General features: G+C 58.1%; 3 protein-coding genes across 8 annotated transcripts; 1 reads left to right on the top strand and 2 right to left on the bottom strand.

Moving 5' to 3' along the window:
- The first annotated feature begins 30 nt into the window (after positions 1-30).
- On the top strand, positions 31-4,732 carry ILF2 (interleukin enhancer binding factor 2). 5 transcript variants are annotated; one of them, XM_085533637.1, is made up of 15 exons: positions 31-90; positions 964-1,006; positions 1,265-1,306; positions 2,007-2,111; positions 2,218-2,295; positions 2,433-2,535; positions 2,613-2,678; positions 2,789-2,905; positions 2,996-3,074; positions 3,222-3,309; positions 3,585-3,646; positions 3,869-3,983; positions 4,063-4,153; positions 4,329-4,498; positions 4,578-4,732. In XM_085533637.1, the coding sequence occupies exons 1-14, from the start codon at positions 86-88 to the stop codon at positions 4,487-4,489; spliced, it is 1,155 nt and encodes a 384-aa protein (XP_085389763.1). In that variant the 5' UTR covers positions 31-85; the 3' UTR covers positions 4,490-4,498; positions 4,578-4,732. The 5 variants fall into 5 exon arrangements, with proteins under 5 accessions (XP_085389763.1, XP_085389762.1, XP_085389761.1 ...); XM_085533636.1 differs by having other exon boundaries at positions 964-1,023; positions 1,264-1,306; positions 4,598-4,732; XM_085533635.1 differs by having other exon boundaries at positions 964-1,023; positions 1,264-1,306.
- Positions 4,733-4,929: 197 nt separating this feature from the next.
- SNAPIN (SNAP associated protein) lies at positions 4,930-6,654 on the bottom strand. 2 transcript variants are annotated; one of them, XM_085533640.1, is made up of 4 exons: positions 6,536-6,654; positions 5,570-5,645; positions 5,352-5,470; positions 4,930-5,265 (listed from the first exon to the last, which is right to left on the bottom strand). In XM_085533640.1, exons 2-4 carry the CDS (start codon positions 5,637-5,639, stop codon positions 5,161-5,163), a joined length of 294 nt encoding a protein of 97 aa, XP_085389766.1. In that variant the 5' UTR covers positions 5,640-5,645; positions 6,536-6,654; the 3' UTR covers positions 4,930-5,160. The 2 variants fall into 2 exon arrangements, with proteins under 2 accessions (XP_085389766.1, XP_015739929.1); XM_015884443.3 differs by having other exon boundaries at positions 5,570-5,616.
- A 1,927-nt stretch (positions 6,655-8,581) lies between these two features.
- LOC107324374 (SMAD family member 4-like) lies at positions 8,582-17,350 on the bottom strand. The gene is made up of 11 exons (XM_085533675.1): positions 15,683-17,350; positions 15,280-15,528; positions 13,471-13,645; positions 12,802-12,822; positions 12,494-12,682; positions 12,268-12,405; positions 12,054-12,170; positions 11,893-11,946; positions 11,608-11,791; positions 9,717-9,885; positions 8,582-8,788 (listed from the first exon to the last, which is right to left on the bottom strand). The coding sequence occupies exons 2-11, from the start codon at positions 15,514-15,516 to the stop codon at positions 8,582-8,584; spliced, it is 1,491 nt and encodes a 496-aa protein (XP_085389801.1). The 5' UTR covers positions 15,517-15,528; positions 15,683-17,350.
- Between the last annotated feature and the right edge of the window lie 235 nt (positions 17,351-17,585).

The raw sequence follows: 17,585 nt of genomic DNA, 5'->3' as shown, positions 1-17,585 counted from the left end.
CCAATGGGCGTGCGGCTTACTGCAGTGTGCGGAGCCTGGAGTGGTCTGAGCGGCGGCGGCGGTCATTGTTCGGAGCGGCGGAACGATGAGGTGGGGGGGGGAGCGGGGATATAGGGAGATATAGGGGGATATAGGGGCTATAGGGGGGGATATAGGGGCTATGGGGGGGGTACTGGGTCTATAGGGGGATATAGGGGCTATGGGGGGGGTACTGGGTCTATAGGGGGATATAGGGGCTATAGGGGGGATATAGGGGGGGATATAGGGGATATAGGGGGGGTACTGGGTCTATAGGGGGATATAGGGGCTATAGGGGGGGGTATAGGGGATATAGGGGGGGTGTACCGGGGTTATAGGGGCAGACCGGGGTTATAGGGGGGATACCGGGATTATAGGGGGGGTACAGAGTCTATAGGGGCGGACCGGGGTTATGGGGGGGGGGTACCTGGGTTATAGGGGGGGTACTGGGTCTATAGGGGGATATCGGGGTTATAGGGGCTATAGGAGGGGGGAGCGGGGTTATAGGGGGGAACCGGGTCTATGGGGGGACGACCGGGGTTATGGGGGGGGTAGCGGGATAATAGGGGGAGATACTGGGGCTATAGGGGGGTATAGGAGCTATGGGGGGGGCGGACCAGGGTTATGGGGAGGGGTACCGGGGATATGGGGGGGGGACTGGGGTTATAGGGGGGTACCAGGGTTATGGGGGGGGAACCAGGGCTATGGGGAGGTACAGAGATTATAGGGAGGGTACCGGGGCTATAGGGGGGTACGGGGGCTATGGGGGGGGGGTGCCAGGGCAATAGGGGGGATACCGGGATTATAGAGGGGGGTACCGGGTCTATAGGGGGGTACAGAGATTATAGGAGTGGTACCGGGGTTATGGGGCGGGTACTGGGGCTATAGGGGCAGTACAGGGGGTCATTAACCCGTTAACCTTCTCCTTTCTATTCTATTCTGTAGGGGCGACCGAGGCAGAGGCCGTGGCGGACGCTTTGGTTCCAGGGGAGGCCCTGGCAGTGGGCGAGTCCCGCTTCTGCTCCAGGGGGGGGGTCCCAGTGCAGGCCTAGAGGGGGGGGGGGGGCAAATAGGGCCGGGGTGCAGAGCAGAGGGGGGGTCCCGTCCCCATCCCTATCCCCATCCCCGTTCCTATTCCTGTTCCTATTCCCGTAGCCCTTTTCTTGCTTGCCCCCCCCCCCCCCCCCCCCCCCCCCCCAGCCCAGCAGGGAATGAAGCTCTTTTCTCTCTCTTTCCCCCCTTTAGGTTCCGGCCCTTTGTGCCGCACATCCCCTTTGATTTCTATGTCGTGAGTAAAACCCGCGTCCCCATCGCGCTGTTTTGCAAGGCGGGGGCTCCTTCGGTTTGTTCTCGGGGTCGAGCTTCTCATTGAGCTCCGGTAATAACGGCAGGGACAGCCCTGAGATGGGTCCCAGCCCCACGTCGATGGGTCCCAGCCCCACGTCGATGGGTCCCAGCCCCACGTCGATGGGTCCCAGCCCCACGTCGATGGGTCCCAGCCCCACGTCGATGGGTCCCAGCCCCACGTCGATGGGTCCCAGCCCCACGTCGATGGGTCCCAGCCCCACATTGATGGGTCCCCCCTTAAGGGCTGGGGGCGATTCCTTCTCCATCCACAATGAAATCCCTTTCTCCTCCTGGTTCCTTTCAGGCAGAACGAGTTTCCTCACGTGTTTCTCAAGCCCTGGGGTTGTCAATTATTGTCATAGAGACCGAAACGCTCCGGCTGGCTGCAAACAAAGCAAGCAAAGCAAAGCATTGTGTGGCACTAAAACACCCGTTGATGGGGGCTGCTGGGGGGGGGGAGGGGGTTCAGATCCACTCTGCAGTGCTGCAGGACATGCAGCTCCTTTAGGATAACATAGAAGTGAAACCATAACCTGAGTAGCACGATGGGGAACTGCAATAGAAAGCAATGCTGGGCATATGAAAGACATGAAGCTTGTATCTGTGTGCTGTGTCAGTCCTGACGCCTGATCCCGTTGCAGTGTGAGATGGCTTTCCCTCGAGTGAAACCTGCGGCCGATGAGAGCGCGTTCAGCGAGGCCTTGCTGAAAAGGAACCAGGATTTGGCACCGACCGCTGCAGAACAGGTGGTGTGCAGGGGGTTCTGCTCAGCTCCCTGAGCTGGATGTTGGTGGGGTTGAAGCTGTGGGACGATCGACTGATGCTTCTCTTCCACCTGTGATTCCTTTGCAGGCTTCTATTCTTTCTCTGGTGACCAAAATCAACAACGTCATCGATAATCTCATCGTAGCACCGGGGACTTTTGAAGTGGTGAGTCCAAGTGGGTTCATCTACCAGCACCCTCCATAAGGAGACACTGATCCTCCCTGCCAACCCCTCACAGCACAACGCTTTGCTTTGAGCCGCTCCTGGCTTCTTTTTGCTCATTCTTTTGCTTTTTCCATCAGCAAATCGAGGAGGTTCGCCAGGTGGGCTCCTACAAGAAAGGCACCATGACGACGGGGCACAACGTGGCCGATCTGGTTGTCATCCTGAAGATCTTACCCACCTGTGAGTACTGGCAGCTCCTGGGTTGGTGTGGGACAGCAGCAGCTCCCAACCCTCCTCTGACTTCTATTCCTCCCCAGTGGAAGCTGTGGCAGCCCTTGGAAACAAAGTAGTCGAAAGCCTTAGAGCTCAGGACCCCAGTGAAGGTACACGGCTCTCGGTGTAGCACAGAACCCAGGCACCGAGCTCAGCACATCCCCAGGCATTGGGATTCCATTTTCCAGCCTCTCTATAAGGAACTTGGTTCTTTCTCCAGTCCTTACCATGCTGACCAACGAGACCGGCTTTGAGATCAGCTCAGCTGATGCGACGGTGAAGATCCTCATCACCACGGTGCCACCCAACCTCCGTAAATTGGACCCTGAGCTGCACTGTGAGGGCTCTGCTGGTTCTGCCCCACGTCTGCCTGCCCGGCCTGCATCTGCTCTGCTTATTAAATGAGCCTTTGTGCTGTTTGTTTCAGTGGACATCAAGGTGCTGCAGAGCGCCCTGGCCGCCATCAGACACGCTCGCTGGTTCGAAGAGAACGCTTCTCAATCCACGTGAGTTTGGGCTTGGAGCAACAGCTTCATTGACCCCAAAACCACCTTTATGGAGGGTTGGGGGGGGGGGATGGAGAGCGAGCTCCTGTTCCTGCTGTAGGAACAAGCAGGATGTGTTATGGATTCTCCTCCCAACATCTCCTCCAGGGTGAAGGTTTTAATCCGGCTGTTGAAGGACCTGAGGATTCGGTTCCCCGGCTTTGAGCCCCTCACCCCCTGGATTCTGGATTTGCTGGTGAGGATCAATGCTGATGTCGATCAATACTGGTGTCGATCAGTGCTGATGTCGATCAATACTGGTGTCGATCAGTGCTGATGTCGATCAATGCTGATGTCGATCAATGCTGATGTCGATCAGTGCTGGTGTCGATCAATGCTGGTGTCGATCAATGCTGGTGTCGATCAGCAGCTCAGGTTGTTTCCCATACCTGAGTGCCTTCACAGCCCCCCCTGCAGGGGGATTTAGGATGCCTGTGCTTCACTCTTCCCTCTGTCCTTATTCCATCTTAGGGCCATTACGCTGTGATGAACAACCCCACCAGGCAGCCCCTGGCTCTCAACATCGCCTACAGGTCTGTGTCCATTTGCTTCTCTTGTATGAACCCCCATTCCCACACCAAAGAAATACAGTGGTATCTCAGAGCTTTGCAGACCAGAGACCCAGGCTGTGCTCACAGTGCCTGACTGCTTCCCCATCATCACAAGCTGATTTGTGCCTCTTGTTGTGCACTTACTGGTGCTGTTGCTGTGCTGGGAATGGTTCCATCCCTAACATGAAAGGTCTCATCCTGCAGGCGTTGCCTTCAGATCCTGGCTGCTGGGCTCTTCCTGCCCGGATCCGTTGGTATCACTGATCCTTGTGAGAGTGGGAACTTCAGGGTCCACACAGTCATGACTCTGGAGCAGCAGGTGAGTCACCTTATCTTTAAGGGGGAGGAATGGACTCAGAGCCATCCATCCCTGTTGTGACTCCATCCTCGTGCTGCAGGACATGGTGTGTTACACAGCACAGACGCTCGTCCGGATCCTCTCTCATGGAGGCTACAGGAAGATCTTGGGCCAGGAGGGCGATGCCAGCTGTAAGTAAGCAGACATTGGGGTGGGAGCCTTTCCTCTGTGCTGCTGGAGGCAGCTGCTCAGCTGTAGGGGCTTCACCTCGTGTCGTGCTTCCCCCTGCTGGCACATGCTGGGAATGGGGTTTGGCTGTGCTGTCCCAGAGCTGAGTTGCGTGTTTAATGTCCCCCCTTCCTGTAGATCTGGCTTCTGAGATGTCCACGTGGGATGGCGTGATAGTGACGCCTTCAGAGAAAGCTTATGAGAAACCTCCAGAGAAGAAAGAAGGAGAAGAGGAGGAGGAGAACCAGGAAGAACCCACTGCAGGCGAGGAGGAGGAAAGCATGGAGACCCAGGAGTGATTTGCCCAGGTAAAGCCTGTAGGGAGCATCCAGCAGCACCCAAGAGAAGGGAATGGGGATGAGCTGGGCAGAGCTCTGCCTCCCACAGCCCCCATTCTATCCCTGCAGCACCAGCAGCTGGAGGAAGGACACGAAGAATTGAGCAGAGGAACCAACACGTCCCCAGCAAACACACCCAACCGCTGCCATCTGCCCCCTTGTATTTGTTTTTATAGGTTCACATTAAAGTATTCTCCCTTTTGAGTTCTCTGTGTTTTGGGGGAGAAGCCACACGCTACAGGAAGGGATTAAAGCTCTGGTTCCCCACAGGGGGAGTCTTAATCTTGCAAAGCTCCACCTGGGGGTGATTAAATTCCCTTCTATGTCTGTGCTGGCAGCCACTGCCTGGCTCTGCTTCTGCCAGGCTGTGTCTGACAGACACGCTCTGCCTCACCAACCCATAAGCAACACTCAGTCCCTTTTATTACAGTGCCTACAAACCTGAAAACACAAAGAGTCCCCCAGTTCCTCACGCTGCAGCTGAAGCGCTGCATGATACAGTGCTGGGCTCCTCAACCCTCCTATGCTGCCAACAATGTGCTCCCAGCCCTGCAGGGTCGCATCTCCCCACTCAGAGCCTCTCCTGTTCCATCCCAGCTCGCTGTGGGTCCGGCTGGGTGCTGCAATGGGGCTCATTTGCTGGGCAGACCTTGGGGGTATCCGCCTGCTGCCTCCAGCATCGCCCTCCTGCGCATGGTCTCCTTGGCCACGCTGTGGTTCAGCCGTCGCAGCCGTTCCTGGGGTGGGAGAAAAGCAGCTGTGAGCACCCAGAGATGGGCACAGAGATGGGAATCCCCCCCCTAAAACAACCCTAAACTCTGACCTGGGCGTTCTGAAGGATGTTATTGACCAACACAACCCTGCGCCGGGCGTTCAGCAGCTTCTTCACGTAGGGATCCAAATCCAGTGCCACCTTCTGGTCCTCATTGATGCGGCACAGCTCTGGGGGGCATCATACAGTGGGTATAAAGTGCTGCAGCCCCCAATGGAGGGGGGCAAACCCCTTTAACAAGCACAGACCCGACCCCCCCCCACACTCACCTGTAGCCAGGCTGTCGATGTGCTCCCGTAGCTCCACTTGGCTCTCCCTGCAGACAGCGCAGACCCCCATTGGCACCTATGAGGACCCCTCCCCTTTATACGACCCCAACCACGGTCATATAAGCGGGTACAGCCTCCCCTCCCGGCCTAGGCCCCATTCCCCCTTGCAGCCTAGACCCCCAATGCGACCCCATTGCCACCTATGAGGACCCCTCCCCTTTATATGACCCCAACCACGGTCATATAAGCGGGTACAGCCGCCCCTCCCGGCCTAGACCCTGGCCCCCCTTGCAGCCTAGACCCCCAATGCGACCCCATTGCCACCTATGAGGACCCCTCCCCTTTATACGACCCCAACCGCGGTCATATAAGTGGGTACAGCGCCCCTCCCAGCCTAGACCCCCAATGTGACCCCCCATTGCCATCTATGAGGACCCCTCCCCTTTATACGACCCCAATCACGATCATATAAGCGGGTACAGCCGCCCCTGCCGGCCTAGACCCCCAATGCGACCCCCCATTGCCACCTATGAGGACCCCTCCCCATTATATGACCCCAACCGCGGTCATATAAGCAAGTCCAGCCACCCCTTGCGGCCTAGATCCCCAATGCGACCCCTATTGCCATCTATGAGGACCCCTCCCCATTATATAAACCCAACCGTGGTCATATAAGCGGGTACAGCCTCCCCTTGCAGCCTAGGCCCCGGCCCCCCTCCCGGCCTAGACCCCCAATGCGACCCCTATTGCCATCTATGAGGACCCCTCCCCTTTATATGACCCCAACCGCGGTCATATAAGCGGGTACAGCCACCCCTTGCGGCCTAGGCCCCGGCCCCCCTCCCGGACTAGGCCCCGGTCCCCTTTGCGGCCTAGGCCCCGGCCTAGGCCCCAGCCCAGGCCCTGCCGCCCCCCCAGCCCCCCCTGCCCCCCCAAACCTTCACATAACCCCGCACACCCCCGCACCTGACCGCATGGACGTGCCCATCGAGCTGCCGCACCGCGGGCCGCAGGAACTGCAGCAGCCCCTCAGCGAACAGCTCCCTCGCAGCCGGCCCGCCGCTCCCCGCCGCCATCTTGGAGCCGAGCGTCACTACCGGAAAAGACCATCAGATACTTCCGGCCAGCGCGCAGGGGCCGATGGGAAATGGAGTCCGCAGCGCAACAGGTCTAAAATCAGCCGCAACTTCGCTTTTTTTCGGACTATTTTTATTTTAACTTTTTCTGTTTATTTATATATTGGATTTTTTTACATTTTCTGAGCTTCACTTTTTTTACTTTCTTTTTTAAACTTTTTTCCTTGCTTCATTCCTCCACTTTTCATTGACTTTTTTTATTTTTTCCCCTATTTTTTACTCCTTTTCCCCATTTCCTTCCTCCTTTCCTTCATTTCTCCCCTTTATTTCCTCCTTATTTCCTCCTTATTTCCTCCCCTTTTCTATTTTTTCTTTATTTTCCCTTTTTCTCCTTTTTTTTTCTTTTTTATTTCTGCCTTTTCCCCATTTTTAAACATTTTTAGCCCCATTTTCAACATTTTTAGCCCAATTTTAAACATATTTCCCCCATTTTTTAACACATTTTCCCCCATTTTCCATAATTTCCCCCATTTTTAACATCTTTTTTTTACATTTCCCCCAATTTTTCATCATTTCCCCATTTTAAAACATTTTCCCCTATTTTTAAAGATTTCTCCCCATTTTCAACATATTTTCCCCCAATTTTTTAAACATTTTCTCCCCATTTTTCATCACTTTCCTCCCAATTTTTCATCAATTTCCCCCAATTTTTCATCATTTCTCCCCATTTTAAAGCATTTCTCCCCATTTTTCCTCATTTCCCCCCCATTTTTCATCATTTTCCCCCATTTTTCATCATTTTCTCCCCATTTTTCATCATTTTTCCCAATTTTTCATCACTTTCTCCCCATTTTTCATCAATTTCCCCCAGTTTTTCATTTTCCCCCATTTTTAAAGCATTTCTCCCCATTTTTCACCATTTTCAACCCATTTTCCATCACTTTCTCCCCATTTTTCATCATTTCCCCCCAATTTTCCATCAATTTCCCCCCATTTTTCATCCATTTCCCCCCCATTTTTCATCATTTTTCCCCATTTTTAAACATTTCTCCCCATTTTCATCATTTTCCCCCCATTTTTCATCAATTTCTCCCAATTTCCCCCAGTTTTAAACATTTCTCCCCATTTTTAAACATTTCTCCCAATTTTTCACCATCTTCTCCCATTTTTCATCACTTTCTCCTGATTTTTCATCATTTTCTCCCCATTTTTCATCATTTTCCCCCCATTTTTCATCAATTTCCCCCAATTTTCCCCCCAGTTTTAACCCCCCCTTCCCTTTACTCCAGCCCCCCCAGCCCCGCGTTCAACCACAGCCATCATTTGGGGTCCCCAAGCTGCACCCCCCCCCTCTTCTTTCTATCCCCCCCAGCCCCCCTCAGCTCTCACCCACAGCCATCATTTAGGGTCTGAAAGCTGCCCCCCCCTTCTTTCCACCCCCCCAGCCCCCTCCATTCTCACCCACAGCCGTCATTTGGGGTCCCCAAGCTGCACCCCCTCCCCTCTTCTTTCTACCCCCCCCAGCCCCACTCTGCTTTCAACCACAGCCATCATTTGGGGTCCGAAAGCTGCACCCCCTCCCCTTCCTTCCCTACAGCCCCCAAAGCCCCGTGTTCAACCACAGCCGTCATTCAGGGTCCAAAAGCTGCACCCCCCCTTCCATTCACTCCCTCCCCAGCCCCTTCTACTCTCACCCACAGCCGTCAATCGGGGTCTGAAAGCTGCACCCCCTCCCCTCTTCTTTCTACCCCCCAGCCCCCCTCTGCTCTCACCCACAGCCATCATTCAGGGTCTGAAAGCTGCACCCCCTCCCTATTCCTTCCCTCCAGCCCCCAAAGCCCCGCGCTCAACCACAGCCATCATTTGGGGTCCACAAGCTGCACCCCCTCCCTCCTTCTCTCCCCCCCCCCAGCCCCTCCACTCTCAACCACAACCATCATTCAGGGTCCGAAAGCTGCCCCCCCCCCCCCCTTATTTCTACCCCCCAGCCCCCTCCGCTCTCACCCACAGCCGGTGCGATCCCTCCCACCGCTCCAGGTCCCGGGATGTTTCCAGCTACTGCAGCCGCTTGAGCTGCAGCAGCAGCGTGAGCTGTGGCCGCTTGTCGCTGCATCTGCCGGTGGCACTGACGCAGGTCAAACACCTGGGGGGGGATAAAGGGGGGAATGGGGGGCAACGAGGGGGGAACTTCGGCTTCCTTCACCCTTGGGATGCTTTGAGGTGCCCCCCCCCTCCCAGCATCGGGGATCATCGTGAGCTCAGCATCCCTCCATCCCTGGGGTCCCAGAACCACAGCATGGGTTGGGTTGGGTTGGGTTGGGTTGGGTTGGGTTGAGTTGGGAGGGTCCCAACCTGCATTCAAGGCCACCAACCCCCCCATTAACAGCAGCCCAGGCTCCATCCAAGCTGGTATTGAACCCCCCCAGGGATGGACGGGGCACCCCCAGCCCCTCCATGTATCTATTCCAGCCCATAGCACAGAACTTCCCCATTAAACCCACCCTCAATTCACCCTCCAACTTCATCCCACCTCCCATCCCACCCCACCCCACCCCACCCCATCCCATCCCATCCCATCCCATCCCATCCCATCCCATCCCATCCCATCCCACCTCCCATCCCATCCCATCCCATCCCATCCCATCCCACCCCATCCCATCCCACCTCCCATCCCATCCCATCCCATCCCATCCCATCCCATCCCATCCCATCCCATCCCATCCCATCCCATCCCATCTCCCATCTCATCCCAACCCATCCCATCCCATCCCATCCCATCCCATCCCATCCCATCCCATCCCATCCCATCCCATCCCATCCCATCCCATCCCATCTCCCATCTCATCCCAACCCATCCCATCCCATCCCATCCCATCCCATCCCATCTCCCATCTCATCCCATCCCATCCCATCCCATCCCATCCCATCCCATCCCATCCCCATCCCCATCCCATCCCAAGAGCTGACCCCCCTTCTCCTCCTCATCCCATTGCATAGAACATAGGGACCCCCCCCCACCCCCCCGGCTCCATTTGGGGTCTATATGAGGGTCCCCCTCCCCAATCCCCCACCTTGATGTGAGCTCCAGGGTAGATTTTATGCACTGCATCCCCGGGGGCTCTTCCAGCCTCACGGTCCAGGTAATAACTCTGTACAAACACTGCGTGGTCGCTCAGGCATCGCATCCAAACGTCGCCTTCACCCCGACACTCCAACTGCACCCCCTTCCCGATGTGCAGCCTGACACAAAGAGACCGTCAGCCCCCAAATAGCCCCATTCTGACCCCATTTCCCCCCCAAATATCCCCATTCCAACCCTATTTCCTCCCTTCTGCCCCCAAATACCCCCATTCCGACCCCATTTCCTCCTCTCTGCCCCCAAATACCCTCAATTCTAACCCCATTTACCCCCAAATATCCCCATTCTAACCCTATTTCCACCCCTCTGCCCCCAAATACCCCCATTCCGACCCCATTTACCTCCCAAATATCCCCATTCCAACCCCATTTACCCCCCAAATACCCCCATTCTGACCCCATTTACCCCCAAATATCCCCATTCCAACCCTATTTCCACCCCTCTGCCCCCAAATACCCCCATTCCGACCCCATTTCCCCCCAAATATCCCCATTCTGACCCCATTTACCCCCCAAATATCCCCATTCCGACCCCATTTACCCCCAAAATATCCCCATTCTGACTCCATTTACCCCCCAAATATCCCCATTCTGACCCCATTTACCTCCCAAATACCCCAATTCCAACCCCATTTCCCCCCCTTCTTTCCCCAAATATCCCCATTCTGACCCCATTTACCCCCCAATTACCCCCATTCTGACCCCACTTACCCCCTTCTGCCCCCAAATACCCCCATTCCAACCCCATTTACCCCCCAAATACCCCCATTCCGACCCCATTTACCCCCCAAATACCCCCATTCCAACCCCATTTACCCCCCTTCTACCCCTAAATACTCTCATTCCAACACCATTTCCCCCCTTCTGTCCCCAAATATCCCCATTCTGACCTCATTTACCCCCCAAATACCCCCATTTACCCCCTAAATACCCCCATTGTGACCCCATTTACCCCCCAAATACCCCCATTCTGACCCCACTTACCCCCTTCTGCCCCCAAATATCCCCATTCTGACCCCATTTACCTCCCAAATACCCCAATTCCAACCTCATTTCCCCCCCTTCTGTCCCCAAATATCCCCATTCTGACCCCATTTCCCCCCCAAATACCCCCATTCCAACCCCATTTCCCCCCCAAATACCCCCATTCCGACCCCATTTACCCCCCAAATATCCCCATTCTGACCCCATTTACCCCCCAAATATCCCCATTCTGACCCCATTTACCCCCCAAATACCCCCATTCTGACCCCATTTACCCAATTATCCCCATTCTGACCCCATTTACCCCCCAAATACCCCCATTCTGACCCCATTTACCCCCTAAATACCCCCATTGTGACCCCATTTACCCCCCAAATACCCCCATTCTGACCCCACTTACCCCCTTCTGCCCCCAAATACCCCCATTCCGACCCCATTTACCCCCCAAATACCCCCATTCCAACCCCATTTAACCCCCTTCTACCCCTAAATACTCTCATTCCAACACCATTTCCCCCCTTCTGTCCCCAAACACCCCCATTCCGACCCCATTTACCCCCCAAACACCCCCATTCCAACCCCATTTACCCCCCCCCCCAAATACCCCCATTGTGACCCCATTTACCCCCCAAATATCCCCATTCTGACCCCACTTACCCCCTTCTGTCCCCAAATACCCCCATTCTGACCCCATTTACCCCCCAAATACCCCCATTCTGATCCCATTTACCCCCCAAACACCCCCATTCTGACCCCATTTACCCCCCAAACACCCCCATTCCAACCCCATCCCTCACCCAATGAGACCCCCCAAGTCCCCCCATCACCCCCCCACCCCACCGTGCCCTCTCGCTGGCGTCGGTGCGATGCACATTGGAGAGCTGCCCCAAACAGAAGCGATCCCCCCCCGAGGGGTCCACGTAACCATCCACGACCACCAGTGGGCAGCTGGACGGCACCTTGAAGATCTCCCCCACCTTCACGTCCATCTCAAAGTAGGCGATGGAGCACCAGAATTCCGGCCCTAAATGAAGGGTGAGGGGTTGGGGGGGGGGGGGGGATAAGGGGGTGGATTTGGGAGGGTCTGGGTTTATATGGCATTAGGGTGGGCATTGGGGTGCTTACCAGGGTGGGTGGATAGTGGCTGCTGGTATGGTGTGGAGTTGTGGGGTGGAGGCCCTAGGAATTGAGGGGGGGGGGGGGGGAAAGGGGTTAAATGGGGTGAGTGATGTGAAGCTGTGCCCCCTCCTCACCCCAATGGCCACCAGCCCACCCTGAGGACTTACAGTAATGGTTGGGGTGGTGCAGGGGGGGGATCCGGCCGCTTGGTTGGGTGGGGGGCTGCGACCCCCCCAGGTTGGGTGCGTAGATGGTTGCGTTGCTGCCACTCCAGTTTGGTGAAGCTGTGGGGCAAGAGAGCGTGGATGGGGGGGGGGTGTCTGAGTGTGAGACCCCCCCTCACAAAGAGGGGTGTGAGGTGGGGGGCAGCCCCATACTCACTGTGATAAGGCGGCTTGGGGGGCGCTGGGAAGCCGTTGTGGGGGGGGGGCTGTGCCGGTGTGGTTGGTGGTTTGGGGCAGGAGATGGGCAGCAGCCCCTCGCTGTGGGGCAGGGGGAGCTGGGAGCCGCCGGGGGGCACTGAGGGTTGAGGATTAAGGGGGGGGGGCTCAGTGAGGTATCACAGACCCCTCCTCAGGGATGGGAATGGGGGGGGGCTGGTTCTCACCTGGGGGTGTAATGGGCAGCGTGGGGTAGAGGCTCCCGGGGACGTGGGGGGGCTCAGGGAGCTGCAGGGGGGGCAGCGGTGGGTGGTAGGGGTCGGTGGGGGGGCACGGCGCCCGCTTGGCCCCATGAGGCACCTCCATCTGCACACAGTCATGGACAAACTCCTCCTTCACCAGGCGGGCGGGGGGCACTGGGCGGGGGGGACACCGGAGACCATTGGGGGGCACGGGGACCCGCTGCGGGGGTTGGGGGGGGCACAGAGTGGGGGGGGGATGTCGGCTCTGATCCGCTCCAGTGCCCAGCTCTCACCTGCGGTGGGGATGCTCAGACCTGGTGGGGTGAGATGGGGGTGTTACATGGGGGGATATGGGGTGTAGGGGGGTTATAGGGGGGGGATATGGGGTGTAGGGGAGGTATGGTGGGGGTATATGGGGGGATATGGGGTGTAGGGGGGCTGTAGGGGGGGACATGGGGTTTGGGGGGGGTATAGGGGAGGTATAGGGGGGGTATAGGGGGGGATATGGGGTTTGGGGGGGGTATAGGGGAGGTATAGAGGGGGTATAGGGGGGGATATGGGGTTTGGGGGGGGTATAGGGGAGGTATAGGGAGAGTATAGGGGGGGATATGGGGTTTGGGGGGGGTACAGGGGAGGTATAGAGGGGGTATAGGGGGGGATATGGGGTTTGGGGGGGGTATAGGGAAGGTATAAGGGGAGTATAGGGGGGGATATGGGGTTTAGGGGGGTATGGAGGGAGTATATGGGGGGATATAGGGTGTAGGTGGGGTTGTAGGGGGGGATATGGGGTTTGGGGGGGGTATGGGGGAGGTATAGGGGGGCATATGAGGTTTGGGAGGGGGTATAGGGGGGCATATGGGGTTTGGAGGGGTATAGGGGGGGATATGGGTTGTAGGGGGGGCTGTAGGGGGGGATATGGGGTTTTGGGGGGGGTTGGGGGTCTCGGAGCTGGGCTGGCTCACCGATGGCCGGGGCCACCACCCGCTCGTAGTGGTAGGGGTTGACGCAGACGTTGTCGTATTTGAGGTCGAAGGCGAATTGGCAGAATTTGGAGTGTTTCAACTCGTTTTTGTGCAGGTCGGGCCAACGCCAGAGCCGGGCGTAAATGACGTGGGGGAACCCCTTCCTGCCAGCCACCTCGTGGGGGGGTGGGGGGGGTTGACAGTGTAGGGTCCATCCGACCCCACTAATGGGGGTCCCACCCCACTAACGGTGCTGCCAACACATGCATGGGGTGCTGGACCCCCCCCCATCCACCAGCATCTATTGAATCCAGGGCTGGCGCCAGGCTGGGACCCCAGGGGCTCCCCCTGCGCCTCCCTGGAGCCGAGCTCGCTGCAGACATAACAACCCCCCCCACACACACACACTCAGCCCCCCCCCCCCCTTTCCCTGGCTGCAGGCTGCCAGACAGTGACTCATCCAACAAGGGGGGGCTGCACTGCCGGGGGATGCTGGGGCTGCAGGCAGAGGGCAATGCAGACCCCCGAGGGCCATGCAGACCCCTGAGGGCAATGCAGACCCCCGAGGGCAATGCAGACCCCTGAGGGCAATGCAGACCCCCGAGGGCAATGCAGACCCCCGAGGGCAATGCAGACCCCCGAGGGCAATGCAGACCCCTGAGGGCAATGCAGACCCCCGTGCTGTGATGCTGAGGGGGCTGCACTGACTGCTCCCCTCCCCACCCCCCCCAAGTCATGGTTGGGGGCTGTGAGTGCAGACAGTGCAGTGCTGGGCCTGGAGACACAGACTGGATGCAATGGGGGGTGGGCACTGCTGGGTGTGTCCCCCTGCCCACATTAGGTGGGATCGCCCAGCTTGGGGGAGTCTATGGGTCCTCTCATCATAGGGATGGCTCGCTTGGGGGTACTGAGGTCCCCAAAACTGGGGATTTCTATGGGGTTATGGAACACTAAGAGGTCCCTGCAGACTGTGGGATGGTTTATATGGGGGGGGGGGGCTGATGGGGCAGCAGGATGCCAGGCTCCATGAGGGCTACAGTGCCCTATGGGGGGGGCTATGGGGGCTACCACAATGCTCAGGTTCCCCCACCTTTGGGGACTAAGGGCACAAGGACACCCAAATCCAACCCAGCCCAGGGAGGTGAGTGTTTTGGGGGGGGTCACCTGGGTCTCCTCAGCAGGAGGGGGTACAAAGGGATGGGGTGAGTTAAGGGGGGGTGGGGGGGGTGTTACCTGTTGGGTCTCCTCAACTGGAGGGGGGCTGAGGAGGGGGTCACAAGGAAGGGGTGAGGGAAGGGGGGGGTGTTATCTGTTGGGTCTCCTCAACTGGAGGGGGTGCACAGGGTTGGGGTGAATTAAGGGGGGGGTGTTACCTGTTGGGTCTCCCCAGCTGGAGGGGGGCTGAGGAGGGGGTCACAGGGATGGGATGAGTGAAGGGGGGGAGGCTACCTGTTGGGTCTCCTTAGATGGAGGGGGTACATAGGGATGGGGTGAGGGAAGGGGGGTGTTACCTGTTGGGTCTCCTTAGATGGAGGGGATGTGAGGAGGGGGTATACAGGGATGGGGTGAGGGAAATTGGGGGGGGGGGGGGTGTTACTTGCTGGGTCTCCTCAACTGGAGGGGGTCTGAGGAGGGGGTCACAGGGATGGGGTGAGGGAAAGGGGGGGGGGTGTTGCCTGTTGGGTCTCCCCAGCTGGAGGGGTTCACAAGGAAGGGGTGATGGAAGGGGGGGGGGGGTGTTACCTGTTGAGTCTCCTTAGATAGAGGGGATACACAGGGATGGGGTGATGGAAGGGGGGGGGTTGTTACCTGTAGCCTCCCGTCCAAGGTGCGCTGGATGGTGACGCACTTGCTGGGCTGGGCCCCGTTGGTGGTGATGGCTGCGATGAGCGAATCCAGCTCGTCCTTCTTCTCCTTCAGCTTCTTGACCAGGCTCTCGATGGCTCTCTTAGCGAAGCTCTCGTTCTCCCCTCCCTGCCGGTGGCACATCAGGCTGTGCACGATGCTCAGACAGGCGTCGCTGCTGCTCGGAGCACCCAGGGACATGGCGCTGCTCCCCTGCAAAGCACGGCACCGCACAGCCCTACACGTCACCCTATTACAGGGCACCCCACAGCCCCCCTCCCTATGGGGCCATTGCATGGGGCCGGAGGGGGACGTGGACCCTGTTGGGTACCAAATGGGATGGCACAGGGACAGAGCCATGTGTCACCTCGAAGCAGCCCACGGTGAGTGCTCAGGGTGGGATGAGGAGTTGGGGGGGTGATGCCCCCCCCAGCCTGGCAGCAATGCAGCCCAAGGGTGGGCAGGGGGCTGGATGGGGGCTGCACAGCACCAGCAATGGATGCTGGCCGTGCTGGTGTCTGTTCAGCCCCGTCTCCAGCACAAGGTCCAGACTAAACAGAGCCTGGGATGCTGGCGCCGCTCTTTAACCCCTCCCTGCCCGGTGTCGGCACACTCACACCAACAGCAGGGATTACACAAGTGTTTAAGGAGCCCCCCCCCCCCCCCCCCGCATCCTTTATCCTTCCTCCCCCCTCTCGGGGTGGCTCTTTGGGGGCCTGGGAAGATCCTTGTGCTGACCGCAGACACAACAAAGCCTTGGCCCCGCTGGGTGTGCTGACCCACAGCCGGCTGGCTGGCCGTCTGTCTGTCCGCCCTGCGGTGTTGGCTCGGCCCCACAACCCCCCCCCCACTCCAATCCCTCCTCCCCCCCCCCTTGTTGTTGTAGACAAGGGAGACATGGAATGAGGGGGGGGATACCGGAGGGGTCCTTGTGGTTGGGGGCAGCTCTGAGCTGTCTCCAAGCCCCCCCATGTGGGGCTCAGTGCTTGCTGTGCCCTATAGGGCAGGAGGGATGTTGGGGGCAGAGGATGGGCAGGAGATGGGGTGAACCTATAGCTGTGGAGTGTCCCAGAGGGGCACAGCATTGACCCCATAGCAATGGGGTGTCCTGGAGCAGGGCACAGCACAGTCCCCAAAGCAATGGGGTGTCCCAAAGAGGGGCACAGCATTGACCCCATAGGACTGGGGTGACCCCATAGCAATAGGGTGTCCCAGAGTGGGGGGCAGAGAGCTGTCCCCATAGGAATGGGGTGTCCCAAAGAGGGGTACAGCACTGTCCCCAAAGCAATAAGGTGTCCCAAAGAGGGGCACAGCATTGACCCCATAGCAATGGGGTGTCCTGGAGCAGGGCACAACACTGACCCCAAAGCAATGGGGTGACCCCATAGCAATAAGGTGTCCCAGAGTGGGGGGCACAGAGCTGTTCCCATAGCAATGGGGTGTTCCCGAAGAGGGGCACAGCATTGACCCCATAGGATTGGGGTGTCCCAGAGGGGCACAGGACTGTCCCCATAGGAATGGGGTGACCCCATAGCAATAGGGTATCCCAGAGTGGGGGGCACAGAGCTGTCCCCATAGCAATGGGATGTCCTGGAATGGGGCACAGCATTGACCCCATGGGATCGGGTTGTCCCAAAGAGGGGTACAGCATTGACCCCATAGAATCAGGGTGTCCCAGAGGGGTACAGCATTAACCCCATAGGAGCAGGGTGTCCCAAAGAGGGGCACAGCACTGACCCCACAGCAATGGGGTGTCCCAGAGGGGCACAGCACTGACCCCATAGGAATGGGGTGACCCCATAGCAATAGGGTGTCCCAGAGTGGGGGGCACAGAGCTGTCCCCATAGGAATGGGGTGTTCCCAAAGAGGAGCACAGCATTGACCCCATAGGATCGGGGTGTCCCAGAGGGGCACAGCACTGACCCCATAGGATCAGGGTGCCCCAAAGAGGGCACAGCATTAACCCCATAGGATTGAGGTGCCCCAAAGAGGGGGGGATGTTGGGGATACCGAGGGGGTCCGGTCCGGTCCTTGCACTCACCTCCTCCTCACGCCGCACTCAACCCGGACCCCACATCGCCGCCCACCCCATAACAAAAGGGGGATCCGGACGCGTGAAGTGCTGCGGATCCACAGCCAATGGGAGGCGGTGTGACAGGCGGAGACCGCCCAGTCAACCAATAGCAGCCGAGCTTGCATAGAAGGCGGAGCAGCGAACCCCCCCCCCCCCCCCCCCCCCCCCCCCCATTCAACCCCGGTTCGGTTCGGGG

Source organism: Coturnix japonica, unplaced genomic scaffold, assembly GCF_054131305.1.
Source record: "Coturnix japonica strain WE unplaced genomic scaffold, WE-NBRP24 Scf062, whole genome shotgun sequence".
Taxonomy (NCBI): domain Eukaryota; kingdom Metazoa; phylum Chordata; class Aves; order Galliformes; family Phasianidae; genus Coturnix; species Coturnix japonica.
This window is presented reverse-complemented; position numbering and strand designations above follow the sequence as displayed.

Coding starts and splice junctions, on each gene's coding strand:
- ILF2 (XM_085533636.1), top strand. Junction 2,536..2,612: donor CCTGAAGATCTTACCCACCT/GTGAGTACTGGC, acceptor ATTCCTCCCCAG/TGGAAGCTGTGGCAGCCCTT. Junction 3,647..3,868: donor GCTCTCAACATCGCCTACAG/GTCTGTGTCCAT, acceptor CTCATCCTGCAG/GCGTTGCCTTCAGATCCTGG.
- SNAPIN (XM_015884443.3), bottom strand. CDS start 6,645: ATGGCGGCGGGGAGCGGCGGGCCGGCTGCGAGGGAGCTGTTCGCTGAG. Junction 5,617..6,535: donor GGGCACGTCCATGCGGTCAG/GTGCGGGGGTGT, acceptor CGCTGTCTGCAG/GGAGAGCCAAGTGGAGCTAC. Junction 5,471..5,569: donor CATCGACAGCCTGGCTACAG/GTGAGTGTGGGG, acceptor GATGCCCCCCAG/AGCTGTGCCGCATCAATGAG.
- LOC107324374 (XM_085533675.1), bottom strand. CDS start 15,516: ATGTCCCTGGGTGCTCCGAGCAGCAGCGACGCCTGTCTGAGCATCGTG. Junction 11,947..12,053: donor GCACCACCCCAACCATTACT/GTAAGTCCTCAG, acceptor CTCAATTCCTAG/GGCCTCCACCCCACAACTCC. Junction 8,789..9,716: donor ACCCTGGAGCTCACATCAAG/GTGGGGGATTGG, acceptor ATCCCCCCCCAG/GTGTTTGACCTGCGTCAGTG.